At 45.6% G+C, this 23,570-nt stretch overlaps 1 protein-coding gene across 3 annotated transcripts in view; it reads left to right on the forward strand.

Annotated features, from left to right (window-relative positions):
- The first annotated feature begins 13,257 nt into the window (after positions 1-13,257).
- Positions 13,258-23,570, forward strand: part of PRRX1 (paired related homeobox 1) — an 86,035-nt gene continuing 75,722 nt past the window's right edge. For 2 of the 3 annotated variants that reach the window (XM_059875483.1, XM_010813225.4), the window contains exon 1: positions 13,258-14,552. In XM_059875483.1, coding sequence (XP_059731466.1) covers positions 14,312-14,552 — 241 coding nt within the window. In that variant the 5' untranslated portion in view covers positions 13,258-14,311. 3 annotated transcript variants of the gene reach the window in all.

Genomic DNA, 23,570 nt, shown 5'->3' on the forward strand with positions numbered 1-23,570 from the left:
TCACTTTGCTATTTGTTTTCTGTATTCCTTACAGCTCTTTTGTTCTTCTTTCCTGCATTAGTGTCTTCTTTTATGGTTATTTGATTTTTTGTAGTGAAACATTTAAATTTCTTTCTCATTTCCTTTTGTATATTCAATGGCTATGTTCTTTGTGGTGACCATGGTGATTGTATTTAACATCCTAAGATTATAACACTTAAATTTGAATTTATACCAACTTAACTCTGATAACATACGAAAAATTGAATCCTCTAGAGAGGATTCAACCTATTTTAGAAGGAAAGAAAGAGGAAAATCAGCTCAATTTAATCTAGGACTAAACTCTTCACAGCTCTGTCACTATCTGTTCCAGTTGCTGACATCACAAATTTACTGTTCATATTGTGTGCTCTAAGACCTAAATTAATAATTCTTTCTAGAAAATGCATTAGTCTTTTAAATCATGGATTTGACAACATGTAGATTTACAAACGAAAAGTACAATAATACTAACTTTTAGACAATAATTAAAAATGTATTAGTCTCTTAAATCATGTGTAATAGAGAGTGGAGTTACAAATCATTGTATGATAATATTACCTTTTGTAGCTGCCATGTATTTAACTATTGAGATTTTTATTTCTTCAGATGGCTTCAATTTATTGTCTGATTTCCTTTCATTTTACCTTTCCTTTGCGCATTTAACAGGGAAGTTCCAATGGTAACGACGTCTCTCAATTTTTATTTATCTAGGAATGTTTTAATTTCTCCCTCACTGTGAAGGACAGTTTTGCTGTACATAGGATTCTCAGTCGACAGTTCATTTTTCCCTTTGAGCACTTTGAATATATTGGCTCCTGGCCCCCAAAGTTTCTTACGAAAAAAATCTGATGATCTTATTGAGTATCCCTTGTATGTGATGAACTGCTTCTTGCTGCTTTCAAGATCCTCCATTAATCTTTGATTTTCAAAAATGTTATTTATAATGTGTCTTGGTGTGGATCTCTTTGAGTTCATCTTACTTGGAGTTTGTTGAACTTCTTAGATATTTATATTCATGTCTTTCATCAAATTTGGAATGTTTTCTGACATTATTTCTTCAAATACCCTCTCTGCCTACTTTCTTTCTCTTCTCTTTCTGGGACTCTTGCACTGAATAAGTGGTCTGTTTGATGGTGTCACTTAGGCTATGCTCAATTTTTCTTTCATCTTTTTTCTTTCTATTCCTCACTTTTAGTAATTCCCATTGTTCTATATTCAAGTTTGATGGTGTTTCTGCCTGTTCAAGTATGCCTTTGAATTCTTCTAGTGAATTTTTCATTTCAGTTATTGTACTTTTCAGCTCTGGGATTTCTTTTTGGTTTCTTTTTATATTTTCTATCTCTTTACTGGTATTTTCAATTTGTTTACATATCAGCTTCTTGAGCATCTTTAAAACAGTAGTTTTTAATTTCTTCACCCTGTATTTCTTCCAACAGGTATTTTAAAGGAACAATTATTTATCTTTAATAGGCAATACTTTTTTGCTGCTTTGTTTGTCTTACAACATTTTTTGTTGAAAACTTGATGTTTGAATCTAATAATGTGAAAACTCTGAAAATCAGATTCTCTCCTTTCCCCAGGGTTTGCTGTTTTTCTTTCTTTCTTTCTTGTTTTATATTTATGTTTTCTTTCTCTCTGTTCCAAGGATCAGCCTGAGGTGTAAACTTAAAATCTTCTCAGGTTTTTTCTAAGCCTTTACCTTTCCCATGCATGGCCATTTTCTCATTTTCCTCTGTTTGTGCAGTTGCTTTTGAATGCCTTAAGCTTTAGTGTCTGTCTCCCAAAAGGGGAAAAAAAAAAAAAAAAGAGAAAAACAAAGTAAGGAGAGAGGGCTCTGGCCATTTAGGTCCCTTAGAAATCACTTCAGCTTGAGGGGAAGAGCTTGAAAATGGGGGAAATACAACAGTTGCCACCCTTCTTTCTGCACCTCTATGATCACAATCAGTGATCAACAATTACAGCACTATTTCCTGATATTTGGAGAGTAGGGGCTTTTTGCCTACCCCTGCTTCCACAAGCTGTGTCTAGCTGCTGCAGCAATGTGTGTATAGTTGCCTTCCGTGAGGCTGAGGCTAGGAGATGGGTAGTTACTACTGTGCTAAGAGCTAAAATTGACTCGTTAACCTCAATTTACTGTCCATGCTTTCCACTGAAAGTTGCAAGCCTTCAATATATTCCAGAGTTTTAATTTAATTACATAAGACAGATTCTGCCAGCAAAATTGTTGTCACAGTAGAAAGACAGTTTTCTGGTGCTTTCTATTCCTCCAACTCCCTAGAATTCTACTTCTCGTTATTTCTTTTCTCCACACTTCAGACTGGTTATTTTCTTCTGATCTATTTTTCAGCTCACTAATTCTCTCAAACCGTGTTAAACATCTAATTAAACCCATCTAGTCCATGGGGTCACTAAGGGTCGGACTTGACTGAGCGACTTCACTTTCACTTTTCACTTTCATGCATTGGAGAAGGAAATGACAACCCACTCCAGTGTTCTTGCCTGGAGAATCCCAGGGATGGGGGAGCCTGGTGGGCTGCCGTCTATGGGGTCGCGCAGAGTCGGACACGACTGAAACGACTTAGCAGCAGCAGCAATTGTTTAAGTTCACTTGTTGTATTTTTTAGTTCTATAAATTCCATTTGATTCTTACAGTTTCAGGGGCAGAATTCCTAGCCTATTAAAATATAATTACCTTGATTATATTAATTATTGCTATTTTAAATCTGTGTCTGCTACCTCCCATATTTGAGGACACCTTGTTTCTGCTGTGTATTTTTTCTCTTGGTATTATTTCCTAATATAGCTTTTTTCCCCAAATGCTGGCCATTTTGTATGAAAACAATAGTGACTCTGGATGTTATATTCCTCCAGAGAGTATTCAACCTATTTTAGAAGGCAAGAAAGAGGAAAAGCAGCTCAATTTAATCCAGGACTGAGCTCCATCTTTGTAAGTTTCAATCTTCACCTAAGTTTCTTGCATTCTTAGGTTGTAGGTTTCTATATTTCCTAACAGAGAGCCTGAAGAGTTTCCTGAGGATTCTCCTCCTTGATATGCCATGAATTTCAATTTTGGTCTCCTGACCCTTTTGGATTGACAAAATTGCTAATCTGCTTTTTATTCTCATTATGTTATACTGAGCCTTTTGCCTTATGGAGATAGTTAGCAACATCCTGATGGGGAAATGGTATTAATGTTGGTCTTATTTGTCTCAGCCTCACTTCTCTATGAAATCTCAACAACCCCAAACTCTAATTTGTCTTTCTTCATGTTCATACAATTGCATAAAGCTCTGCTGGATTATCTGCTTCTTAGCAGGTACTTTTTCTTTTCTCTTTTTAAAAAAGTCTGTTGTTCTATTCCAAAATGTGGCAGAAAGTGGCAGTCAACCCAACAATTAAGGAGGCTTGGAGAAAGTTTGGTTTACTTCAAAAAGTATTCTTCTCTGGAAGACGATTTTCAAGTGTTGGTTGCCTTGGAAGCTCTTAGATATTCAGGGTAAGGAAGATATAAGTATTTCAGATTTTCTAGTTGCTCTTGAAAAGAGCATTGTTGGTCTGCTTTTAGCAGACATATTAGAAAAAGGGGGAAATTTTGAACTTTTGTTGAGTATTTACTATTGCCAGGCATATAGTAAGGATCTGCCAGGAGTAGATCCTTACTATGTTACATTTTTTTCAGCAGTACCTTCAGATGCTGAGACTCAGATATTAGACTCAAAGGGGCTACATAACTTGCTCAAAGTTTTTAAGAGGCAGAATCAAGAAATACAGTTCCAATGTTTTTAAATCTTTTTCATGATACTAAACTCAACATGGAACATAATAGACTATCTGGTAATGATTACAGGTTAATGTTAAAGTCCTACTTTATGCCATTTGGCTACATATAATTGGATATCTGAAGTCCCATATAATAATTTTAATAAGGAAACTGAGATAGCCAACAGTAATGAAAATTAAAGAGGTCACTAAATTTTGCCCTTCAGATTCAGGTAAATGATTCAGACTTCTGGCTTGAAGAAGAATATGCTCAAAAGAAAAATTGCAGCAAGAGGAAAAAGTAAAAAGATGAGTAGAAAAGGGGAGCTATTTAAAATCATGTATGTTGGAGAGAAGTGATTCTTGTGTATTAAATGCAGAACTGGACATCATGTTTAAGAAAAGCAAAGGTATAATTTGCATAGAAGAGGTGAATAGTAACTTAAAGTGTTGAAGTAATAGGTTCATGATCAGCGAAGTGTTGAAATAATACATTGTTTTAGACTTAAAAAAAAAAAACAGATTTCTAAATTCCATTATGTAAATTCTTCCTTCTTATCTGTAGTGATGAAAAGCAAGAAAAGAAAGAATGGCAGGAAAATGTGACTGGAGGTAATAATCTCTGCAACTGGTATACATACGCATTACCTCACAGCACCCTTTTGAGGCAGGCAAGAAAAGAAATGTGAAATTTGTTACTACTATTTACTGTTGAGCAAAATCTAAAATAAGGCAGATATAGATGTGTTCAACATAATAGATAAAAACTTTTAAAGGAGGTAAAATATATACATACCTAACCAAACAAATAAAGGACAGAAATAGTATGGACTTAACAGAAGCAGAAGATATTAAGAAGAGGTGGCAAGAATATACAGAAGAATATAAAAAAAGATCTTAATGACCTAGGTAACCACGATGGTATGATCATTCACCTAGAGCCAGACATCCTGGAGTGCAAAGTCAAGTGGGCCTTAGGAAGCATCACCATAAACAGAGTTAGTGGAGGTGATGGAATTCCAGCTGAGCTATTTCAAATCTTAAAAGATGATGCCATGAAAGTGCTGCACTCAGTATGCCAGCAAATTTGGAAATCTCAGCAGTGGCCACAGGACTGGAAAAAGTCAGTTTTCATTCCAATCCCAAAGAAAGGCAATGCCAAAGAATGTTCAGACTACTACACAATTGCACTCATCTCACACACTAGCAAAGTAATGCTCAAAATTCTCCGTACGTGAACCAAGAACTTCTAGATTTTCAAGCTGGATTTAGAAAAGGCAGAGATCAAATTGCCAACATCCACTGGATCATAGAAAAAGCAAGAGAATTCCAGAAAAACATCTATTTCTGCTTCATTGACTATGCTAAAGCCTTTGACTATGTGGATCACAACAAACTGTGGAAAATTCTTCAAAAGATGGGAATACCAGACCACCTGACCTGCCTCCTGAGAAATCTTCATGCAGGTCAGGAAGCAACAGTTAGAACTGGACATGGAACAACAGACTGGTTCCAAATTGAGAAAGGAGTACGTCAAGGCTGTATATTGTCACCCTGCTCATTTAACTTATATGCAGAATACATCATGCGAAATGCTGGGCTGGATAAAGCACAAGCTGAAATCAAGATTCCCAGGAGAAATATCAATAACCTCAGATATGCAGATGACACGACCCTTATGGCAGAAAGTGAAGAGGAACTAAAGAGCCTCTTGATGAAAGTGAAAGAGGAGAGTGAAAAAGCTGGCTTAAAACTCAACTTTCAAAAAACTAAGATCATGGCATCCAGTCCTATCACTTCATGGCAAATAGATGGGGAAACAGTGGTAACAGTGACAGACTTTATTTTGGGGGGCTCCAAAATCATTGCAGATGGTGACTGCAGCCATGAAATTAAAAGATGCTTGCTCCCTGGAAGGAAAGCTATGACAAATCTAGACAGCATATTGAATAGCAGAGACATTACCAACAAAGGTCCGTCTAGTCAAAACTGGTTTTTCCAGTAGTCATGTATGGATGTGAGAGTTGGACTGTAAAGAAAGCTGAGCACTGAAGAATTGATGCTTTTGCACTGTGGTGTTGGAGAAGACTCTTGAGAGTCCTTTGGACTGCAAGGAGATCAAACCAGTCAATCCTAAAGGAAATCAATCCTGAATATTCATTGGAAGGACTGATGCTGAAGCTGAGGCTCCAATACTTTGGCTACCTGATGAGAAGAATTGACTCACTGGAAAAGACCCTGATGCTGGGGAAGACTGAAGGCAGGAGGAGAAGGGGACAACAGAGGACGAGATGATTGGATGGCATCACCAACTTGATGGCCATGAGGTTGAGCAAGCTCCGGGAGTTGGTGATGGACAGGGAAGCCTGGCATGTTGCAGTCCATGGGGTTGCAAAGAGTCAGACATGACTGAGCGACTGAACTGAACTGCTGCTGCTGCTGCCGCTGTTAAGTCACTTTAGTCGTGTCCAACTCTTCACGACCCCATGGACTGCAGCCTACCAGGCTCCTCTCTCCATGGGATTTTCCAGGCAAGAGTACTGGAGTGGGTTGCCATTGCCATCCCCGCTTAACTGAACTGGAATGAACCAAATGAATGGAACAGACAACAGAAGGTGCAATCAGGATGGTTGTTGATCTATGAGCTAATACTATGGGAATAGTGGAGAAATTGGGGATGAGAAGTGAAGACCTGTTTAGAAAATTAGAGATTTATAGGATTCAGGAGAGGAAAGCAGGTGGAGAATGGGTTGTGCTTGGTTCCAGATTTATGAGAACAGCAAGCCCAAGAAGGTTATCCAAAGTGGTACACCCACTGGATATGCTATAAATAAGCACTAAAGTCAGCTGAAGAGCCTTATGTTTTAAATTGGCAGATTTTACCCAGGCCTGAGGCATTTTGTACCTGTCCTATAAGAGTCTACCCCACTTTTCCTTGGCTTAGAAACAGAGCTCTAAGGGCCCAATGTTTGGGACTCTGCAGAGGCAGCAAGCCAGCCTGGGCCCTCAACTCAGATGTGTTCTTTAGGGCCAAGAATCCAGTGAGCATGCAGGTTCTCTATCAGATTGTGGTTATTAAAAAAAACAAATCCACCAGGCTTGAGCCCTTCTGAACAGGACTGAAGGGTCAGCAATGGTTTCCCTGGCAGTGCAGTGTGCTGCTGCTTGCCTAGAACCATTCCCAGTTTTAAGCTTCCTAGTCACAGGCAATTCCCCAGGGTTTTTCTAAAATAAGAAGATAGCAAGAATTTAGTGTCCTATTTTTCCTTAGAGTCCAAAGGAACCTTAACCTGGCCATCTGAGAAAGGAAATCAACAAAGCAGAGGAAGGGAATTAACATTATTTAAATGATGACTATGATAAGGTGATTCTGCTTTTGTTTTCTTCTTGTCTAATCCTCCCTATGGCCATTTGTGGTTTATCTGAATCTGACTGTTGATTAAGACTTGATTTCCTTAGGACAGAGAAGGTATGGCACCTGTACATTCATGTTTCCTCTGAGAGCATTTGGCACATCTTCCTGACTACTGATTGTTATTATGTTTATAAATATAATGTGAATATCCTAAATATTATAGCTACATACTCACATGTAATGTTGCCTATTCATTTGCTCCAGTGTTACTTAAACATCATTTGCAATTTGACAAGCACTTATTCAACTACTTAGTGGCTCAGACAGTAAAGCGTCTGCCTGCAATGCAGGAGACCCGGGTTCAATCCCTGGGTTGGGAAGATCCCCTGGAGAAGGAAATGGCAATCCACTCCAGCACTCTTGCCTGGAAAATCCCATGGACGGAGGAGCCTGATAGGCTACAGTCCATGGGGTCGCAAAGAGTCCAACACGACTGAGTGACTTCACTCACTCACTCACTTATTCAACTACTTAGTGACAGGATTGACACTAGATAAAATAGGCAGAACTGAGTGGTTACCTGGATAAGCTGGAGGTGGTGTCAAAGCGAGAGGAATTTGAGGTAACTGCTAGGTTTCCTACTGGGGAAAGGGGAGGAGCATGGGAAGATAAGGCTGAATTCAGTTTTGGACTGAATTCAGTGAGTTTAAGGTTCCCTAATACAGTGCATGGGCTTCCCTGGTGGCAAGAATCCACCTGTCAATTCAGGAGATGTGGGTTCCATCCCCTGATTGGGAAGATCCCCTGAAGAAGGAAATGGCAACCCACTCCAGTATTCTTGCCTAGGAAATCTCATGGACAGAGGAGTCTGGTGGGCTATAGTTCATGGGGTAGCAAAGAGTCAGACAGGACTTAGTGACTAAACAACAACAAAATGAAGTGCAAGTTCATCAAGAAAATAGCTATTCTTTTTTTCAGGGTTTACTATACAGTAAGTACTATGTCAAATAACCTGCATGCATTCTCATGAATATTTGTGGTTTGTCTAATTTGGAAAGATGAGTAAACTGAGGTGTAGAGAGGTAAGTAGCTTGCCCAGTTTGCCCAAGGTGACAGTGAGTAGGTGGCAAAGCTTAAGAGTTAGATGTTAGGCTCACTGACAAACCAGTGGTAATTGACCCATGAAAGTATGAGATCTTCTACCCGTTTATTGGAAATGACAGAGAGGATGAGGAACAGAACTCCGATAATATGAATATTTAAGGCGTAAGCTGAGGAAAAAGAACCCTCTATGAAAGCCAAGAAGAAGTGGTTAGAGAAACAGAGAACCAGGAGAAATCTCGAAAACAGAGTGCTCAATACTGTCAGTTACTGCAAAGGCATTTAGCAAGTGAAAGTCTGAGAGTGCATTTGCCAACGTGCAGGTCCCCAGTGTTTTTAGTGGCACATGCAAAGTCAGCATCCAGTGATCTGAAGAATATATGGCTCCATTGAAACCACATTAGGTCCCGTGTGAATTTGTTGGGCTTCCCAAACTGTAACAAAATGAACCTATTACCAGCTCACTACTTGGAAATGTGTTTTTAGTCCTACTTTCTTTGATTATTGCAAAATTCCCAAATAATCCAATAGGGCTATTGGATGGAGGTGGGATGAGTAAAAAGCATTTACCCATGCATAGGGAAAATGTGTCTAAAATGCCACTTATGATAAGAACCAGAAGTGGGAGGGCAAAGGAAAGTTTTTTCCAAGTCTGGCATAAAAAATCACCTCAGAAACACTGAAGTATGGGAATGCTGCAGAGTCTATCTTGCATTTTACTCTTTCCCCCTGTTTTTTTTTTTTTTTTGGTTGTTGTTGTTGTTAACGAATATATATACTAGAATGTCAACCACGAGGAGTAAAGCATTTCCACCCCTACAGCATGTTATTTGCGTGAGGGTGGTATTGTCTTGTTTACATGTCATGGAACCTGTGACCTGTCACACGTGATTATCATGTCAGCTTATGAAAATGTCAGAGACTGCAACTCCTGGCTTCCACCTCAGAGGGGAAACTGCTTAGGGTCGGGGTGGGGGGCATTCTGCTAGCCAGATGAGGCAGAGTTCTGCCAACCCCCAGTGCCAGGGAACCCCTGGGCAATAATCAATACCAAACCTAACTATGAATAGGACCACCCAAGGGCACATGGCTGGAAACCAAACCTCCTTCCTACCTTGGTCTGATCTCTTGGCAAGTTTCCTTACTAGTCCCAGACTTCCTCCCACTTACTTGGGGAGGAATCTAGAAACAGGAGTTATTTTTAAAAGGTTAGGGCAGGAGGAAGGGTTGGAAAGCCACTCTCAGATACTGGAGCAGTCATGAGGAAGAGAGTTCCGGTTAATTACACAATCCAGAGCTTCACATTTTAATAATCGCTGATGGATGGACGGAAGTCAAGACAAAAGCCAAGGAAAGATGTACACATGTTTGGAGACTTTGAATTAGAAATGCTCTATTCTAACTCTTCCCCAAAGGAAGTCACATGGGGAAAACAAAGTAGTGATTAGGGAACTATACAGGCCACAGCCTCTCTGAGGCCTTCTAAGTTCCCAGGCAAAGCCTGCCGCCTACTTGGGAGATGAACATGTGCTCAGAGCCACAGCTTCTCCTCTTCTGACATCTTTCTGCCAGATGGTTGTTCTCGCATTCTAGAGGTGCTTGGCCCTCCTGGTTCCTGCAACCTGAGCCCAGAGAACTTTGATCCACCAGTTTTCCCCTCCCTCTACCCCGCTGATGATCAGGACCTGGCTCCTAGAAGAAAGGAGAGGCCAGGTGCAGAGACCCTTGGTGCTCAAAAGGCGCTCCCTCTCCTGCCTCTGTGTGCTCGAGGTACCGTGTCCCCACTGACTCCAGGGCTGACGCTGAGGGTTCCAGGTCAGCCATCTCCCGCCTGGCCAGCTGGCAACAGGAATGGACACCTTTTACCATTTACCGGGTGAATGAGCTCCTTGCTCATGAATTTCCCTGTAGAGTTATCCCGATGGCTTTTTATTACAATCCAGAATCTCAATACATTACAAATGTCTTGTGTAAACATAATAAGGGTGTGGATCCAATCCACTAGTAATTGTTATTAGAAAAAAAAAAAAAAAGGCAAAAACCCCCACAAAGACCTAAACAAGCAAAGATCAGTTCTGCAGGATTTGTGCCAGAAGGATTTGCTTTCTTGGGGACCTTCCTGGAGGGTCCTCCCAACTCACCCTGCTTCCCTAGATCCCTGCGGTGAGAACTCTGGGACTTGGTCTCTGCTGTTAAGGCCTATGGATACCCTTGAAGGAGCTGCCTTCTGGAGCAGTGAGGAGTCCTGGGGACCTTTCCCACAGGATTTCAAGAAAGCATGCCTGACTGCAAGAGGTGGAGGTGGGAGTGGGGTGCCACCTGCCTTCAAACCTGGTCCCAACCTGGCATCTCTCTTCCCTTGGACACCCAGGGAGTCTGACCCTTAGTTCCAACTTATTCTGGGATTCAAGGACACTCTGTCTACCTTCTTCCCCTCAAGTAGCTCTCGAAGGCCAACCCATTCCTGGAGCGGGCCTCCCAGGCTTCGGGACTTAAGCGCAGAGCAGACAGCCCCGCTGCGGCAGCCGGACAATCCCGGCACAGTCTGCTGGTATTTGGGCTCTCGGTCCAGAAGACATTTTGGGGAAATATTGCGCATAGAAATGTACATATACATATGTATAAATTACATATTTGGTCGACAAATGTTAAGCAAATGTATCTGGTATTTCGTTGAAATTGTTAGCATCTTGGTATTGGCAAGATCGGTTGATATTATCCCAAGCGGATGATATTAGAGAGCACCTGGTTTCCCTGGAAAACACGGCGGAACAGTACTGGAGACGTTCAGTTACGTTTCCAACTGTTCATCTCTTCCCAGTCGCTCGCTACCTCTCGGTCACCAAGCAGGCAGACGGCACACCCTGGACAAGGCAACTTTCTCCGAAGCTCAATCTCCTCTCAAATGACGGAGGTCAGTGGGTCTTCGGGGTAAGTGGCAAGTCCTGTGGAGTGTCAGAGGCCTCTGGTTCCTTATCCAGACCTTTGTCACAAAGCGCAATTCGGTCGGTATCAAGGACGAGAAGAAATAGTAAAATAGAACTGTGTAATGAGGGTGGGGGAGGAGAGAAAGGCTAGGGCCTGCTCCATTTCTGGGAAGATTCGAGGAGGCTGACTCGGCTCCGGGGACAAACCCAGCGGCTCCTCGCAGTGCGTGGAAAGAAGGGAGAAACAGCCCCTCGGCCCTTTCACCCAAGCGCGTGCAGCCGGACGCCGGGTGAAAAGCTCTCTATGCGATAAAGTCGCGTCCGTTCCAGCCGGTGGCACTGACACACGTGGCGCTCGGCTTCGGGCGCGCAAGCAGCGGTTTTGGAAACCGCGCAAGGCACCCGGCTCCAACGCTCCCACTCCTGCGGGCCCACCCGGGAGTTCGTCCGTCTCCCACCAGCCTTCCGCTAGCCCTGCCGCGCAGCTCGCCCGGGCCCAGACGCGGACAGATGTTTAGACTTGGAGCCGCGACCACTGGGGAGACGGAGCGACGGGCTCGGCGCAGTGCGCGACGCTGGCGGGGCTCTGGGGCTCCCGGTCGGGGGGTGCGAGCTGGCGGGTGCGGAGGAGGGGGCGGAGGGGGTAGGAGGGCGAAGGGATGGAAAGAGGAGGGGGGAGTGGGTGGACTAATGATGAAAAAGTCTTCTCCATCCCGGCTCCTTAATTAAATGCATGGAAAGAACCGAGGCGAGCACATCTGGTTTCAATCTGCAGCCCTTTGATGGCATCAAATGTTCTTTTCCTAGATCAGGGCTGGAAGTTCTGGGCTAACGATGGCCGTTTGGAGCCCAGAAACCATTTACACACACCCGGACCCTTCTTTCTCTCCAGCCCAGCCTCTGGGCTATAGCAGGAAAAGTTTACTTATCAAGCGAGTGGGGGAATGTGTGTGTGTGTGTGTGTGTGTGTGTGTGTGTGTGTGTGTTTAAAGAACATAAAACGCCACAAATAAGCACTTAATATTTTACTTACTCGTCATATAGTAACTCATTTCTAATGAGACTATTAAAGCTGTTACTAAATTCCAACAGGTCATGAAAAAATCGCTCAGCACCTCTCTGTCCTCTGTCAAGTTAGGGCTCAGCAGTCGGACGACAAAGCCTTATCCGTAGATTTAGACGCGAGTTGGTCCACCCCTCTCAGTCCTTCCTCCCCTCCCCCATCCCGCGCCAGCCGGCCTGGACCCTGAGCCTCCGCCCGCAGCTGCTCTAGGAGTGCCCTGCTTCCTCCGCATCTGGGCAGCGCGACCCTCTCGGCTTAGCGTTGTAGCCTGGGGAAGCAACCTTGGCCGCACCAAAGAGGTTACGAAATTGGCCAGGGTTGGGGGAAGGGTAGCAATTATGACAAACTCCTAGAGTCCTTTCTTCCAGCTAAATAAATATGTAAATTTCCTACTGCCTGGCCCTGGGATTCCTAGCTGCGCGGAGAGACTCGAATCGATTCAGCGCCTTCTAGATCTTCCCCAACCTGCCTTTAGTCCACGGAAGAAGCGTGGAAGAGCCTTCCATTATGATCGCTCTTGTCATTTTATCACATTATTTAATAGACTCTTTGCAGAACCGAATGTAGCCTTAATCTCCTTGCTGTCTCCCCTGCTCTTAGGCGCTCCTTCCACCCCCACCACCCCCAAATTGTTAGAACAGCAGGAAATGTTATTTAAAAAAAAAAAAAAAAAAAGCAGAGAGAGAAGAAAATTTGATTGAGACAGTTGTGGATTTTTTCCAACAAATTTCCCCGCAGCTGTTATCAAAACATGCAAATGAGATTTTCCAACAGGATCTTAAATCTGGAGGAGTTAATGCCGAAGCAAAATAATCAGCCCGTTTGAAGTGAATGTGGGTTTCAGTTTGTCTTTTCTCCCCGTGATACTATTGCATGGGAATGATAATTAGACCTTTACTTAAAAAATCCAAAGGGGCTCTCTTCCTTTCTTTTCCCTCCCTCTTCTCCCCCTCCTCCCTCTCTCCCTCTCTGGCTCCCTCCCTCTCTCTTTCTCTCTTGCTCAGAAGTTGGCAAAGGGGGTTTTCTTAATCAGACTGTTTTCTGGTCCGGGGGAAAGGAGGAAGAAGGAGATTGTGATGGAGAAAGGGGGTCTGTAAACCGTCAGGCACCGCACAAAGGCTTTGCCACGTAATTACAGGCTCCTATTAAGTCGAGATCTGCCCTCCCAGGGGTCTCCAATTTTCTTGTATTCCCTACAAAGCCTCCTCTGCATGCCAGTTTGTGCCTTTTGAAGTGCCAGAGAGCTTCTTGATCCAACTGAGAAGGAAAAGGGAGCTCAGCGAGAAGAGGGGGAGAAAGCGAAGGGAACGGGGGAAGCCCACTACCACCCTCCTTCGGACTCTTGGAGCCCCCCGCTTTTTTTACCCCTCCTTACGAAAAGTAAAGTGAGACTCCTGCTCTCCAATACATCTGCAAGACATCACCCTCTCCTCCTGAAACTTTAGTCACTCCTGAGAATCCACAGGAGTGCAGAGAGGGGGAACACGTTTTCTTGAAGATGTTTTAAAGCTGGAACAAGCCTTCTTCTGTTGGTGCTTGAACTCTTGCCTGGGAATAACTTTTTTAACCTAAAAAAAAAAAAAAAAAAAAATCCACTTTGATTCTTCTCTCCCACCCCTTCTTCTTCTCTTCTTCTGTTTGCCTAACTCCCCCGCCCTGCTGGCCTCTCCTTTCCTCTCCCCCTTATTATTATTTTTAGTGCGTGCGTGTGGACGCTTTTGGAGAGCTGGAAGGGATTTTTTTTTTTTTTTTTTTTTCCTCTCCTGACTTGAACATAGGGTGACTTTTCATTTTATTTTTTGGTGTGGATTATCTCTTTGGACCGCGCCGGACTTGGCCTCAGGAAAGCAACCGAGGCTGTCGAAAGCTGCTGGTGCAGAACTCTCTGCTCTTACAGAAGGGGGTCCCCCGCCCTCTTTCCACTTTTTTTTTTTTGTTCTTCCCCTCCTTCTCTCTCTCTCTCCCTCTCTCTCTCCACTCCCCCCCTCTCTCTGCCCCACTCGGCTCCTCTCCCCCCTCGCGCCCACAGCGTTTGGTGTTGATTCGAGCGGGAAAGGGGGGTGGGTGGGATCGGAGGGGAAGACCATGACCTCCAGCTACGGGCACGTTCTGGAGCGGCAACCGGCGCTGGGCGGCCGCTTGGACAGCCCGAGCAACCTCGACACCCTGCAGGCTAAAAAGAACTTCTCCGTCAGTCACCTGCTAGACCTGGAGGAAGCGGGGGACATGGTGGCGGCGCAGGCGGACGAGAGCGTGGGCGAGGCGGGCCGGAGCCTATTGGAGTCGCCGGGACTCACCAGCGGCAGCGACACCCCGCAACAGGACAGTGAGTGAGGGGGCGCGTGCCCGCGGGGTGTGTGTGTGTGTGTGTTTGTGTATGCCGGATCGGGGGCGGGGGCGTCCGGGCTGGGTGGCTGGAGCTCGCCGGGCGCCGGAGGGAGAAAGTCCGGAAAGAGGAGAGGTTGGTGGCAGTGGCCAGAGGAAGGGCCGATCACAGACGGAGGGAAGAGGAGGGCTCCGCTGAGGAACGAGCCCGGGCGGACGCCTGAGGGAGGCTCCGAGGCCCCGGCTGGGGTCGGCGACACTGCCCGCCGCGGACTCTCGCAGAAGCCGGCTGCGCTGCCTCTCCGTCCCGGACGAGCGCGGCTGGCGGATCTTCTCTCCAGCCGGTCGAAAGGGCTGGGCAGGAAAAGGGTCCCAAATCGGTGCAAACTCTGGGAGCCCGCCCTGTTTGAGAAGACATCGGGTTAAGGATGCTGAGTCGGGTCCGAAGGGCTTCTCCTGGCTGGCATAAGCGGGTTGGAGGGCGGAAGGGACCGAAGAGGCGGAGGGCACCGCGTAAAGCGAGCTAGACCCGCGCTGCTTCCGCGGCGCAGCGCGCGCGGGCTCCGAAGGCCGGAGGTGCCAGAGGGGCGGCCCTGGAGCGCCCAGCTCGAACGCTGTATCCGCTTTCTGTCTAGGAATGTAGCCGACACCTGCCTAAGGGTTTAAGACTCTCGGTAGAATGAAAGGCCTGAATGACAAGGGAAAACTCAGACGAAGCAAAGGGAGGGTCCTTTAGGGGTGAAACCCGAGCCGCTGCCCCGCATGGTCCCACACAGGAGAGATGCGCCACGGAGGCCCGGGCTCCAATGCCAAGCCCGGTGTTACATTGGAAGAACTCTCCCTAATAGCTCTAAGATTTCCAGAAAAGTCCATGTAGAGTCTCCTTTTGGCACTCTCCTTGATTGCTATCACGTCCCCAAGGAACTCTCGCCTTGTTACTAGCTGTGCCTTATAAAACGTGACTTCAGGTATATCCATACGTCCTAGAAGAGTCTGTAACAGACCTGTCACATGGCTTATCCCAGGTGAAATGGGGTTGGATATTTCCTCCTCAGGGTTGCAAGAGTCAGAACTTGGCTGAAAGTTTTTAAATGAGGCTGATCCCTTTCCATTCTATTATTTGCTGACTGCTCTTTTGTCTTGGAACTCAGAGGCTGTGGAACCAGGGAACCCACTGGCAATCTATGGTTTTCAAATAACAGTGCCAAGGTCAGACTCTTGGAAAACACATAGCAAAGCAAACAGGATTTAGAAACAGCTGGAAGCAAGTCCTGTGCAAAGTGGTGGGAGAGCAGCACTGAAACAGGCCGCAGGGAGAGCCCATCCCTACCGCAGGCCGCCTGCCCGTCGCCCTGCATCCCTGGTCCAGGCCTGGGCTTCCCTCAGTATTTTAGCCAGAAGCAAACTAGGGCCCATCCACCCTACTGTGGGCATGGGCAGAGGGTGATGGGGGATCTGACCTGGCCAGGCTCTAGGGAAAAACTGAGGAATGAAGACCCGGTGTCCCCAAGTCCTGGATAACGGCTAGGTGCAGAGGTGTCCTTGTTGAGGTTATTGGCACCTTCTGGGGAGCTGCTCGCTGGTGGCACAGGCAGGGAGCAAGTTAATAGATGGTGTAGGCACTTGTAGCTCAAGAAAATGCACTGTGAAATAATATTTAAACACTTTACTAGGGAATATTTTACCAACTGAGCTATCAGGGAAGCAAAGAGTAGGGAGAACAGTATTCTGAATTTTCACGTGCCTATCACTCAGCTTCACAGCTAATTATTAATCACAGCATTTACCATTATTCAAAGAAGGCTGGAGCCACAACAGAAATCAAGGTTGTGAAGAAACTGCAGCACAGAAGGTCAGGGTGCATTGAGGGAGACCAGCCAGAGTTGCTTTGTCCCAAGAGCAAGCAGAGGGCTGTGTAAAGCAGGCCCAGGTAGGTGGCCAGAGCAAGCCCAGGGTCCACACAGGCCAGAGCTGGAGGGATGATGATCGTTCCTGTCTTTTGACTTTATGTGGATGCAAAGAGAGGAGAGTTTGGGTCCACGGTGGCCTCCTAGTGGGTACCCAGCAAGGCTGGGTTGAAGAGACCAGCTAGGAATCACCCCTAATCTGAGGTGAGGCTGCAGGCTGGCGTGGGGAGGTGACTCAGGGATGGCTTCTTCTAGACCCAGGCCTGAGGCTGGGCTGAGCACGTGGCAACTGTGGGGCGCTAGTTCGCTAGGGGACAGGCAAAGGGCAGCAGGAGAAGTTGGGGACGGTCTGTCCTGAGGAAAAGGGATGAGACCTGTGGAAACCTGCCCACTTGATACTTAAGTACATCACAGAGTTTCTAGGAGTAAGGAACGACCCAGAAAAGGAAACTGAGATTCTGGGGGAAAGCGTGCTTGAAGAAGAATGGTAGACAAACAGTTCCAGCAGGAGGCCACAGAATGCAGTACGAAGTGATGGGGATGAACTTTTGGACATCTGGGGAAGTAGCCAAAATCACACACACACCCAAACACCGCCATAGACCTTGCTTTCTGGGGATGACCAGGGCCCATCCTTCTAACAAATGGGTAGTTGCTTTTAGAAGCCGTGTTTCCTCAACCTCCTTCCCCATCTCTGGGGTGAGAATAAGAGGGTCTGGTAAGTTGAGTGGTTGCAAGTGTTCAGGAGGACCTTTGTCCTTAGTCTTGGGCCCCAACCAGGAGATGCCAAGGAAGCTGTCACAGTTACCCAGAAGTCAGGACTGGTGGAGGGCTACTGGGCTTTCAGTTTGCCATGGACAGTGAGGCTCAGACTGTGAATCAGAGAAGAGTCTCCAGGCAGAGGGCAAGAGCTAGGCTTGCCAGCTGCAAGGGACAGAGGATGGCACCAAGAGTCAGGCACTTTTTGCAGCATGCTGGGTGTCTACTCAAGTGAGAAACCATAATCTCCTTTGGAGAGATGGGGAACATTTCAAAGACCCCTTTTCTTCTCAGAGCTATATAGAAACACGTCCTCCCTAAAGTTTCTATTCAACTCAAATAAGTAAAACAGACTGTATTTACACTTGCAATGTTAGATTATTAATTTTGCAGATTTTCCAATTACAAACTGGACCCATCTTAGCAAAGAGGAGCCAAGCACTGTCCAAAGTGAAGGCTTCCCACTGATCCCCTGCAGGCCACACCACAAGTCTGTTTCCCCCCTTTTTATTCACTCCACTTTCCTCTCTGTTGAAGTATTTCTTTCTCCTTTTACTGATATTCCCAACCTAGTAAATTTCTCAAATTTCTGGGTTCAAACACTTTCAGTGATTTAAGAAACGGTTCTTTAACATCGTCAGAAATCCAGTGGCTAATGGGGGAATGTGGCGTGTGAAGGGTGGGTTGGCGGTACAACAGAGGTAGTCAGGGAGAGGAAAGAGGAACAGGGCATAAAAATAGGCAGAACTACCCCTAGGAGGACGGTGCATCCCGCTGTCATTTCTTAATCTGAACTTCTGCAAACTCTTAAAAAAGCGCCTGCCTTCCACGTTCCCAACCTCTAAATTAGTGAAACCAGATTGTCCTAATAAGACCTTTTGTTGGAAACACATGTAGTCATAAAAAGGTAGACGGAAAGTCAATTAGACACGCGCGCGCACACGCACGCATTCACAAGGCGGTGCTAAGTGTGCACCCGGAGCAGCTGGGCCCCGGGCCGCTGTGCGAGGCAAATACAGAGCAGCGGCGCGGGGAAATCGATTTGTCACAAAGGGAGAGGTGTAAACGCGGCGCGAAGGAATCACCCGCCCAACCCGCCTGCCGCACTCCCGGGGGCCCATTTCTGCCGGCTCTTCAAGGCCAGGGAAGCGCCCGGGAGAGCACCGGGCGCTTGCTTCCCTGTTGGAATTCACATCGGAACATCGGGCCCCTCCGGAGTCTCTGTATTTGCAACACCTATGGCACCAGAAATCTGCGGCAACACCCCGGGAAACCTGGAGCCGGTGCCGCCACTCTGAATTTGGGCCTCAGTGATCTCGATTCAAGGGGGAGTCAACGAAATAGACCGTTTTAAGCGTAGCCTGGAAATATTTTTTACTCTTTAGAGGAGGCAGTGAAATCCAGGATCAAGGGAGGTCACTGAGTCCCCAGCGTCGAATGTCAAGTCCAGAAAAGATGCGGTGAATCTTGTTTATCTCACATGCAGGAGCAAGGGGCTGAATGGCCTCAATATTTCGAAGAAACTGACAGTCTAGTGACTTCCTCCCGCTTTGGAGCGAAGGGCGCTTGGAGTTTGAAGCGTCGGGGAGGTGAGCTTCTAAAATCCGAGGCCCCGGCTGCTAATATTCCCCGGGGCTCCAGATCCCCCAATTTTAGAAGTCAGTGAGTCACTGGCTCTATCGTACATTTCGCTGAGGAGGCCCTGGCGAGACTCCGGAGCGCCTTTCTCTCACCTTGGGCGTCATGCAACCCTGCTTTTTTGCTTGGCGACCTTAACCTTCCCCCGGCAAGCTCAGTTCAGAACTAGGGGCGTCGGGCGGGCAGCAACAGGTCACACGGGTCCCTGCAGTTCCTTCGTCTTCCCAGGGGCGTCATTTTAGATTTTACGACACGGGTAAATAAATCATCTCCAAATCAACAAGAGTCACCCCTCTCCCGCCCCTTGCGAAAAAATACCTCAGCAATTTCAGAGCCAAAATTATGTTTCTACTTCACCGGCTCAGATCCCCTCAGATACGAATTTTGAACGTTGCTTTGGCCAGTAGCCACCTCCGAGAACATTACATTTTTTCACTTTTAAATAACATCTATAGATTTTCAACGATGAGGATCTCTAGACCAATTTGATTTTTCCTTTAAAAGATGTGTTTCTTTTACAGTTCCTCTCCCCTCTCTTGTTTACCTGTTCCCTCTCTTTAGTAGGGCAAACCGTCTAAACAGACCTGTAGCTCCCGGAAAACCCCAGTCCTTTGCCCGAGCAAGCGCCAGGGCCTCGGGTACAAGGAAGTTGCAAATGTGTGCGCGCCTGTGCGTGCGAACCTCGCGTGCCTCCCGTTCCTGGAGGTGCGCACTTTTAATGACTCTCAGAATATGTATTTATTTTTTACCCTTTAGTAGAGATGGGTCAGTAAAAGCCATAAGAAGTACACATTTTAGGAATGGGGGAGTGGATTTGTAGAAAAGGAGATAAGGCTTGCATTGTGCTCATATTTTTCTTTGCAGAGGGTGGAAAAGCTTTGGGGGGAGGGGGTGACAATCCTTCCGAGGAACAAAAACGGAGGTTCAGCATCCTCCATACAAGTGATTTGTAAGTTCAACCAACAGGATCCTCAGATCATTCCTCCGAGCTAGGGATCCCGACATTTACAGGAAAAAATTCGGTAAAGGTCCAATTCCCAGTTGCCACTTGGTGTCCAAACATTTACAGAACTACCTGTGATTGCGCACGATTGTAATCTGATTGGACGGGTTTTTTTTTTTTTTTTTCTTTTTCTTTCTTTCTAATTGGGGTTTTAATTTAAGGTGGGGCGAGTGCCAGTCCCATAGATTTGGTACCCCCTAACTTTTAAAAAAGTCAAAAAAGATGCACATGTCAACAGCATTATTATTATACACAAGATTTTGGATTCTTGTAAAATCAAATAGTTTGATGAGCAGGTTAAAAACACTCAATTAAAAACCAACCATCTCAAACAGTAAATAATGGTATCAACAAACCACCACGACCTCCTTTTCTCTGAATGCTGTTTGTTATAAAATCAATAAATGCGGAGATACAAGGCCGGGATGTCTGAGGGACAGTCATCGGTGTTTAGCGGTCAGAGGGTTTGATTTTCACGTATGAAAATTTTTGAGCAAGGAGTCTCCACCGTGGTCTGAATATTAGATTCTTGGCGTCGTCATTTGTCCAATTTAGTGAGGCAGCCTGAAGGAAGCAGTCGTACAGAGAATTATGGGCTATCAATTTTAGGTTTAAGACCAAAAGAAAGAAAGAAAAAAATCCCACTACATTTCACTTGTCCTGGAACCACTTTTCTTGATGAAAAAATATTTGGGAAGCCGATTATAGAGGCAATAGCCACTTTAGGGGAGGGGAAGGGGAACAAAGGCACAAGTGGTGGTGGGTTAGGGAAAGTTTATGAAAGAAAAGAAAGAAAACATGTCAGAACAAATCAATCACAAACACAAGTGGCTTCTCAGACGAGTCTGAGGACAAGCAGAGTCAAGGATTCCGCTGCTCCCCCTGAAGCTCTCAAATGCAGGAATTTATGTAGGTCTGAGTTGGGACCAGAATGCTGTCTTTGGGTCCTTGGAGCACCGGATGGCCCAGTTGCTTTGCTGCACCACGGTAATGAGGGAGCTCTAATTCTTAAGAACTTTGGGCCTCCTTTTTACCATTATTGGTTTTCCCCAGACTCAGCTCCAAAGGAGAAATACGTTTGAAAAAATGTGTATTAACTTGAATCCCCAGGACCCGAGTTATGAGAAAAGACAGGGACAGCTTCTCTGGTTCCTATTTTGTCTACTTTCATGGAGTTATTTGCAAGCGATTAGAAATGTTCTTAACAAGCGGATAAGAGACTGTAGTGAAACTTTCATGCAGGAATGGCGATCGCACTGGCCAGAACTGCAGACTCTTGACTCTTTTTGCCGGGTGGGTTGCAGGCGATGTGGCGGAAGAAATAAAGAGTAAGGGAAAATTAATTCAGTAAATCAGCGAAGATAAATAGAACCATAGTATTTTAGATTTTAAAGTTCTCCATCTCTGCTGGCCTGGACAAAGATGCAATCCCCCGCCCCGTCCCACCTCAACCCTTGTCCTTCCAATTCCAAGGGCGCTGGGGCGCAGCTCTCAGCTAAATCGGTCTCTCGAGCCTTCCTAGAAGCTCCTTTCCTTGCTTCCTCTCGCCGAAAGGGGGCGCATTCCTCCTAGGTCAGGGCTGGAACTTAACCCCCGCCTTCAAAAACTCTTGGGTGCCAGCAGGAGAGAGAGAGAAGTACTGTAGAGAGAAGACCCCTCTACACAAGTAGCAAGAGATGGGAGATATCACTAGCGTGCAGTCACTTCAGGGACTGCTGAACTGTATGCTCCACATGCGTTTTAACGGAAACAACTTCTTTGCAATGAAAATGGTGAGGATTCCAGGGTTAGCAGGAAGAGGCAGAAGGAGAGTGGGACTAGATGACCCTGGATAAGTGGGTGATTGGGCTGACGCCTGGGTCCCATGGAGAAGGAGAAGGTTTGTCCCTGTGGACGTGGGTGAGACTTTTCTGTAGATGAACTCCAAGTATTTACAGAAAGAGGGGCAGATTTGAGAGACAGGGAGCTAGCCGTATCAGTGAGACACTGCAAAATGGCCACAGAAACCCTCATAGTACCTGGAATCCTTAGATAGGGCTGAGCTTTGGCCACCTTAGAGTTCCTTTTCCCCTCAAGAAAGAACAGTAGCTGCCCCCACTGTCTTATGTGTGCATGCAACTTGGGCATTTCCAACCCCTGAATCTAACTCCTGGCCTCCACTGATCTTCCTTTTGGGGCAAGGGTTTCAAGAGACTTACGGGAAAGATGAGGATATACCTTAAGCAAGTCTTGGGATTTTTCTACTTCTCTCTTGGTTTATTTCTCGCTCTTTGACCTTGGAGGGTCAATAGGACAAGTCAAAGCTGGGAAAAACAAAGTGGCAGAATGAATATTTTGTCTTCTTAGCATCCATGGTGGTTAATACATACTTTCCAAGATAATCTTGAGCTTGGGTATTCACTAGAAACAGAAGCATGAGGCCAGAACTGGAAGGGAAATTGCTTTCCCACAAAGGTTTGTCTGAGCGTAAGAACATTTACCTCATTCACTTAATTTCTCACCATCAGCCATGTCATTATGTTTTAAAGGACCTCACAGGGCTGGAAGGTCTGTGTAGTTTTACAAATAAGCATAAAAACAGATGGGTGCTCTTCCAGTGCTCTGAATATATATGGGGAGGCCAAATCTTTTCAAAGACAATTGAGATATAAAACTTAAAGGCCAAGGGGCCCAACTCAATAAAAATTTGAGCCAGAATATGCTAAGTTCAATCAGCTTGACTATGGGCAAAGTGAAGGGCCTAGCCAGCACTTTGGATATATACAGAGAACCATGTTTTCTCAAGTTTCCATTGTATTTATCCACACAAAGTCATGCTAGTCTGCAAAGGGTTTAGTAGAATTGGCTTGGGCCTGGTGAATGGTAGGGAGACAGTCTCCTGCCCTTCTGAGCTTATCCATCATCCTTTTCTTTGAATTCATTCCCTGTACCCCAACTGGCTATCCACAACCTGTGTGCTGCAGAAAAAACTGGTGCCAGGAGGCCACATGCTAAGTCACTTCAGTTGTGTTCGACTCTTTGTGACTCCATGGACTGTAGCCCACCAGGCCTCTCTGTCCATGGAATTCTCCAGGCGAGAATACTGGAGTGTTTTGCCATGCCCTTCTCCAGGGGATATTTCCAACCCAGGGATCCAGAAGCCTCTTAAATCTAGAATCCTTAGAAAAGGTGAGGACTTTTGATCAATAATGTACCAGGCATTTTCTCATATTTGTCCTCTCTAACAATTCATTTTGTAATGGCCTAGTTAGAGACTTCATGGGGACTGAGGTTTGGGGAACTGGTTACTAGTCTGTTTCTTTTACAAGTAGCTCATAAATATGTGAAGTTGAGCATTCCAGTAGAAATAGGCATTGAATCTAAATCTTTATAACTGGGCACTGACACACATCACCATTAATCCAGACTGGGAGGTGACACTAAATAATTATGTACATTGTGACTTTTCTTTCAATTTTCTACCTGTGCTGCTTCCCTAAATGCTGGATTATAACAGTCATATACCGCTGGGCCAGGTGGCAAACTCTCGCCTGTGCTCAGTAAATGTTTATTGTCATAGAGTGAGCTCCCCAAGTTTAGTGGATCCCCTTGCCAACCTAATGTAAGAACTAGGTCCCCTCCCCTCCTCTTCACGCTCTAAACCCTTTAAAGGCTTTAGCGATCTCCTCCGTGTTGCGTGCTTAGTTGCTCCGTTGTGTCCGACTCTCTGCAA

The sequence above is a fragment of the Bos taurus genome, chromosome 16, assembly GCF_002263795.3.
Source record: "Bos taurus isolate L1 Dominette 01449 registration number 42190680 breed Hereford chromosome 16, ARS-UCD2.0, whole genome shotgun sequence".
In the NCBI taxonomy this organism is placed as follows: Eukaryota; Metazoa; Chordata; class Mammalia; order Artiodactyla; family Bovidae; genus Bos; species Bos taurus.